Here is a 6,843-nt window from a genome sequence, read left to right as displayed (position 1 = left end):
GCCATGCTCTGGGGGTACATCTGCACCCTCAGGCTGCACTGTCTGTGTGTTATCTCCTGCCTCAGCACCAGCTGTGGCAGTGTTGGATGCAGGCAGATCTTTCCTGGGAAAGTTTTCCTGGTGTTTAACAACCACTGGGTTTGTAATATCAGAAACTAACTCAGAACAAGAATTTCCAAGTCAGATAATACCTTTTCTTGGCTATGTATTGCAATAGTCATTGATGTTACTTCCTTTAAAGATGCAGTTTTCTATTGAGTATATTAAGGACATGTGTTTTCTACTGTTTTTAACATGTTTATGCTCAGTCTCTTCTCATCTTGTTCCTTGTGCATTCCCAGTCGAGACTGTAACATGTTTGTGTATAAGGAACATGCCAGTTCTATAGACTCTGGATTTCAGGAGTAGCATTACAGTACCACCAGTTGTTACATTTTTAACAAATACCTCACTGGGCTGCTTCTTGTACCAGTGATCTGAGTGTAACATACACATCCTTCCAGCAGCCTTGATCCCAAACCAAGCAAAGATTTCAGTCCCTCAGCAGAAAGTGTTGCTGCCACTGCCAGGATAGCTTGTCTGGATAAAGTTTTAACCTGGATGGAAGCTGTGTACTGATTACACTGAATAAAGAGAGGAAGCTGTGTTCTGGAATCTGTTTTCTTCATTACTAAACTCCAGTTCCAGGGATCCTTTCAGGTATCTTTTAATGACTTTTCTGCTGAGGGAATGATTTGAGTTGGGATCCCAACCCAAGTTCCAGCGCCTGCCATGGGCAGAGGGAAGGGACACCTTCTATAGACCAGGTTACTCCAAGCCCCATTCAGCCTGGTCTGGAACCCTTCCAGGGATGGGGCAGCCACAGCTTCCCCATGCTGATGGTAACAGTGTGCTGCTCTAGACTGCTGCATCTGCTGGAAATTTTAAAGACTCTGCTTGTAACTTGGCACTCAAAGTGTAAAAGGAGTCACTGTTATAAAACAGCACGAGCCACGTCAGAGAAAGCTTTGGAAACTTCAGTGGTGGCTGTTGTACTGTTCTTGTTTTCCAGACAAGACTCCAGTGACTCACAGCAAAGGGAACATACTTCTCTCTTCTTTTTTTACCAGCCTGACTCACAGGGTGAAGTTGCCAATAAACCTCCCCACCCTTGAAACCAGTCTTGACTCACACTGGGATGATGAGTGGGGAGCAGCACAAGGCTCGTGACCTATTCCATGGAGTAGGGATGGGCTCCATGGATTTCCCAGGGCGGGGAAATGCACCTGGGATACACTGCTTTGGGCCCCCAGTTGGGCAGAAATAAAGGACAGGGATGGCTTCTCCAGCCACAGTCTTGCAGATTTTGCTTCCTCCAGCTCTGAATCCTGTCCTGAAATACCTCATCCTGGTGAGGCTTGGAGGATGTCAGGTTTTCCCGGTGCTTCCTAGAGGATTGCTGCCCTTGTTTACAGGACCAAGCTGCTTTCCCAAGTTCCTCTCCACAGAAATCAAGCTCCTTGAATTCCTGCAGCAGGAATTCAATTCCTTCCAAATCGGAGCTTAGCTTGCCCAGAGGACATAGTATCTTTTGAGATATTATTAAAACCAGATTTTACAAGTTCAATGTTTTATTATCTCACAGTGATCTGGTGAGAAGGCACTTTTGTTACACCACAAAAAGAGCACAGAGCTTGCCCAGAGCTCCCCCCCAGTTAAATCATGGTGGGCACGACGCTGGTGAGGGCAATGTCCCCATTGATGCAGAGCTTGGTGACCTCGTTCAGCCTCTTCTCACGGAAGTTGTACTGCAGCAAGTGAGCGTCGTTCACAGCCACCTTGAAGTGATCCGTCTCACAAAGGATCTGGAGCTGAAGTAAAAACCCCAAATCAGCCCCAAAACCCAACTGGATTTATCCCAGAACAAGTTCTAAGCCACACACCCGAGCAGGCTGGTGCTGGCTGGAGGCTGCTGCCAGCTGAGTCCATGCTCCTGGAGCATGTGGAGGAGCTGGTGCAGCAGCTCAGCTGCAACACCAGTGACCTTTGCCCTCCCAAAACTCTTCTGTGCTCTCCCTCCTCCGTGTTTTAGCCCAGTTTCTGCCTCCTTATCCCTATGGCAGGCCCTCAAAGCAAGACTCCACAGTGTGAACCTCCTTTGCAGGAAAAAACACCTGGTGAAGAGCTGCCAGCAGGGAAAAACATGTTACAGAAACCTGTCCAACCACTGTGCAGAACAACAGTGTAAATAAAGAAGGTTTCATAATCCATGGGGATACCAGAAGGGGGGAGAAGGTATGTTCTGGGCAGCTGGAGCTGCAGGAGGGGATCAGAAGAGCTGGGACAGCCAGGGCAGCACATGGGATGGCTGTCCCAAGAAACACCCCTGGGACCTGATACCTGTGCAAAAGCATCAATGTCCTTGCACAGGTCTTGTTGCCCAAACCCTCTTAGTGCTTCTGGTGCACTGACACTGTGCTGGGATGGGTTTTTCTGGTACCTTGAAGGGTTTTCCAGCTTCAAATGGGAACCTGGGAGCTGTCCTCTCCTCCTTCCCCCAGTTATTTTGGAACTTGGAATTGCAGACAATGACTTTCTTGTGGTCTTCATTGAAGCGGGGGTTGAAGTGGAAGGCAACGTCATTCCCTCTCATGAAATCCAGTGAAAACCTGCAAAAACAAAAATGGAATTGCTGCTTTTGCCACAAAAACTCTGGACTCTGCTACAGAGCTTCCCAAAAACAGCAGAAAGAAAACCCCCACTGACCCTGCTGAGCAACAACAGGGCATTTACACATTTATTTAGTGTAGTATTTGATGTTACACCCGGCAGGTGTTGTTCAGGGATGGAGAAAAAATGCCAGCCCCCCTGCTCCACCCAGCAGTGCCCCACGGGAGCCCCCCACCCTCGGAGCTGGGCACCCCCAGTACCTGTCTGCATGGGGGTTCACAGTCCCAGTGACGGTGATGAGCAGCCGAGGGACGAGTCCTGCCTGCAGGGGCAGCTCAAAGGGGACTCTCTGGGAGACAACAGGGATTTGGTGTCAGCAAAAAGTCATGTCAAAGGCCCAGCGCCACCCCTGGGGACAGCCAGCCTCACACCCCTGCAGTGGCCGAGCAAAATCAGCTACTGACGACACAGAAACCCTCATGACGATGGAGCCATTACCAATGCAGGAGTCGGTCCTCCCTGAGGAGTCGGTCCTCCCTGAGGAGTTGGCCCTCCCTGAGGAGCAGAGGGCCCAAATCCAGGGCCACTGGATGGTTGTCCAGGGGCAGGAAATGGCCCCGTTGCTGCTGGTGCTCCAGGGAATGCTCCAGGTGCTCCTGGATATGCTCCAGGTCCTGCTGGTCCTCCAGGGTAAGCTCCAGGTGCTCCAGGATAAGCTCCAGGTGCTCCAGGGTATGCTCCAGGTGCTCCAGGTGCTCCAGGGTATGCTCCAGGTGCTGCAGGGTATGCTCCAGGTCCTCCAGGACAGGTTCCTGGTGCTCCAGGATAGGTTCCTGGTGCTCCAGGATAAGCTCCTGGTGCTCCAGGATACCCTGGGAATGCGCCAGGAGCTGCTGGTTGGTTCCCCCAGGAGGGCCAGCCCTGGGCTGGGGGGGCACAGGGGGCTGGGTTGTTGCTGTTGGCCAAGGCATCAGATAACTGGGGACAGAGGAGAAGACAAGGGTCAGGTGGAGGAGATTCCTCCTGGGATCACACTGAGTTCTCCAAAGTCCATCTTTGGTGGACTTGCAGCCTGGCCGAGAGCTCAACTCTCAGCTGCTCCCCGGGTTTTTCCAGAAAACCAGTAACTGCTGGCTGAACTGGAGAGGGTTTGGGGATTTACACAGGTTAGCAAGGACATGTTCCCTCCCATCCCAGCCAAAGGTCTCTCTCTGCTTCAAGGCCACAGCCACAGCCCCCAGGGTTTTTTAAAGAAATCCATACTTACAGAGAAACCGTCTGACATTTTTCCTAAAAAAAAATTAAAAAGGAAGTGTCAGTCATTTTTAACTGGCCTCATCCAAAAATCAGAGAATTTTTGAGGGGAGTTACAGATTAGAGTGGCAATCGATGGGAATTGCTGAGTTCCCATCACATACCTGCCCAGCAGAGCCGACAGCTCCGGTGCCAAACAAATCCTGGTCCAACACCTGTGGGATAACCGGGAGCCTGAATGCTCTGGGGTGAATCCAGCCCAGACACCCTCCGGATAAAATCTACCTCTGAGCTTACAACACTCCCGGTGTCATTCATTTCCCCAGCCCTTGAGGCGCCATCCAGGAAAAGTATTTCCATTAAAAAAAAAACCAAACGGGATCCCCGGGAGCGGGGGAGAAGGAGGGGGGGCGGTGCACGAACAGCATCAACCAGGAGCGGTGTGGGAGCTGCAAATGCAGCTCAGCACATCGGGGACACGCAGCCGTGCTGTGACACATGGCATGGCCTGGAATGGGGACAGGAGGGTGGCAGCCACAGATACAGGCCCCATTTCTCCTCCCATGCACCCACAGTTATCCCATTCCTGCCGGAGGACACTGTGGGAGGGACACAGCGGCTCCAGGCCAGCAGATAAAAGCTGCTTTGCAAGTTTGAAGAGTCCACACCACGGCCTGGCTGAACACACACCTGCCTGTGCACAGGAATAGCCCGAGCTGGGTTCCTCCCATCAAAGGGAGCATTCATAAGAGGAGGGAAAAGGGAGAGCCGGAAGCGGGGAAAGAAAAGGAAAAATCCAAATTTAAAATGGAGAAGGCAAATTCTCTTTGAAGAAAACATTCGGATGCACAAAGCTCACAGGAGGTGTGGCTGCCCTGCCTCAGGAATAACAATCTCCAAGGTTCACAACTAGCAATTCACTCCTCTCCCTACAGAACACTCATTCTCCTGAGCCCATGGGGTTTTTAAGGCAGCCTTCCCAGCAGAATCCAGTAGCCCGGAGTGTTTGAGCAGCCCATATCTCCCAAGGCTTTCACTTGCCTTTTGGATTCTTTCTAAAGCCCTCGGGTTTGCCATTAGCCTGGCGGGTGAAGCCAGGGGTGCACACACAGCCTGGACCCAGCCAGGTCGTGTTTGCTGTCAGTGGCTTGTGCTGCTGCAGTGGGAGGTCCTGCATGATCCCCCTGTTCCCCTGGAATACCTCAGGGAGCAGCAGTTTTGTTCCCTTAGGGCCCGGTGGGACAGGGTGGCCAGGGCCCCACGTCTCCCAGACAGGTCTGGACAGTTTGGAGTCTGTAACCAAAATCCCCCAAACCCAGTAATCCTCTGGCACTGCAGCCAGGCTTGGAGCCTGGTGTCACCCTCCCTCTGACACTGCGATGTCACTCTTGGAGCTCTCTGGAAATGCCCCTCTGGGTTATTTGCCTGCTGCCATGGGAAAGGGTTTTCTCCCATCTTCTTCAGCAGTGATGGATTCAGCATCAGTGAGGCTGGAAAAGCCCTCTGAGAGCATCGAGTCCAACAATTCCCCCAGCACTCTCTCTCCAAATGCCACATCCACGTGGCTTTTAAATCCCTCCAGGGATGGGGACTCCACCACTGCCCTGGGCAGCTGTGTCAGGGCTGGACAAACCTTTCCACGAAGAAATTTCCCCTATTATCCAGTTAAACCTCCTCTAGTATAACATTAGGCCATTTCCTCTCCTCCTGTCCCTGTTCCCTGGGAGCAGAGCCCAATCCCCCCCTGGCTGTCACCTCCTGTCAGAGAGTTATTCAGGACCAGAAGGACCCCCCTGAGCCTCCTTTTCTCCAGGCTCAGCCCCTTTCCCAGCTCTCTCTGCCGCTCCTCAGCGAGACCTTGAGCTCTGATTTCCAGCAGCATTTTGGCAGCTGAGCTCGAACTTCCTTGAGCTCTCCCTGCCCTGGCAGAGGATCCCCTGCAGGGAACATCCCAGAGCTGATCCCAAACATTCCCTGTGTTCACACCAAGTGGAAAAAAAACCCTTCTACTTGGGAAAGAAACACCAGTTCTCTCCCCTTTGGTGCCCCTGGGTGTCCTGCCGGGTGTTCCAGCCTGCCGCGCACCCACCCTCACTCCCACCCCGCAAGGGTTTTGGGGCACGGCCAGGGCTGTCCAGCACCCCAGGAGTTGCAAACACCCTTGGAGCTCCTCCACAGCCACCATCTCACCATTATCCCTAAAACCACCCGGGGCTTTCCGTGCGCCCCAAAACCGCAGAGCCCGCGCGTCCCACCCCGCACTCCCAGGGGACGAGCGCACCCCAAACCCTTCCTTTTCAAGGATATTTGTGCCTAATCCCCCTGTTCCCTCCCCGGGATCCCCGCGGGAGCCGCAGCCCCTCACCTGCGTGCGGCTGCTCCGGGCTCTCCGGGCGCTCTGGGCTCCCGCACCGGGACACGGCGGGAGCCGCCCGGGGGCGGGGATGGGGACGGGGCGGCGCCGGGGACACCCGTGACAGCCCAGAACCGAGCTGTGTTTCCCCTTAACAGCCGTGACATCACTAGCGGGGGATGATTAAAAAAACCAATTTGTTTTTCTGACGGTTTGTGCCTTGCGCGGATCCGTTCCTCGCACGGCAGTTCCCGTTCCCCTGCTCACAGCTGGAGCCACCGCCAGATGTTCTCCTCTCCAGATGTGTCTCACGCCTCCATCCCCCCCCCAGCTTTAGTGAAGCTCGGTAAAACACACATTGGATTTTAAATTCTGAACATTTTCTCCTATGCCCCGAAAAAATAAAAGCCGAAAAAGCTTTGCTTTCACCCGACGCAGCGAGGCCAGCAGAGGATGAGCTCTGGGGAGCTGTTCGAGGCAGCTGGAATTTCAACAAGCCCGATTTTATTTGAGGTTGAGGGTGAATCATCTCTGGTTTGCTCCACGGCTTAAAGCAATGGAAAAGAACAAGGTGGTTTTGTGCTGAA

The 6,843-nt window shown here is 53.1% G+C and overlaps 1 protein-coding gene across 1 annotated transcript; it reads right to left on the bottom strand.

The window, feature by feature from the left end:
• Positions 1–1,592: 1,592 nt before the first annotated feature.
• LGALS3 (galectin 3) lies at positions 1,593–6,431 on the bottom strand. The gene is made up of 7 exons (XM_066321544.1): positions 6,269–6,431; positions 4,068–4,118; positions 3,917–3,939; positions 3,148–3,627; positions 2,910–2,998; positions 2,480–2,648; positions 1,593–1,850 (listed from the first exon to the last, which is right to left on the bottom strand). The coding sequence occupies exons 3-7, from the start codon at positions 3,932–3,934 to the stop codon at positions 1,695–1,697; spliced, it is 912 nt and encodes a 303-aa protein (XP_066177641.1). The 5' UTR covers positions 3,935–3,939; positions 4,068–4,118; positions 6,269–6,431; the 3' UTR covers positions 1,593–1,694.
• Positions 6,432–6,843: the final 412 nt, after the last annotated feature.

This window comes from Sylvia atricapilla, chromosome 6 (genome assembly GCF_009819655.1).
Source record: "Sylvia atricapilla isolate bSylAtr1 chromosome 6, bSylAtr1.pri, whole genome shotgun sequence".
Taxonomy (NCBI): Eukaryota; Metazoa; Chordata; class Aves; order Passeriformes; family Sylviidae; genus Sylvia; species Sylvia atricapilla.
This window is presented reverse-complemented; position numbering and strand designations above follow the sequence as displayed.

Excerpts from the sequence above, each read along its gene's own strand:
- LGALS3 (XM_066321544.1), bottom strand. Across the intron at positions 2,999-3,147 it reads GAGGACCGACTCCTGCATTG|AGAGTCCCCTTTGAGCTGCC; the intron begins GTAATGGCTCCA and ends GTTGTCTCCCAG. Across the intron at positions 1,851-2,479 it reads AAGCTGGAAAACCCTTCAAG|CTCCAGATCCTTTGTGAGAC; the intron begins GTACCAGAAAAA and ends TTTTTACTTCAG.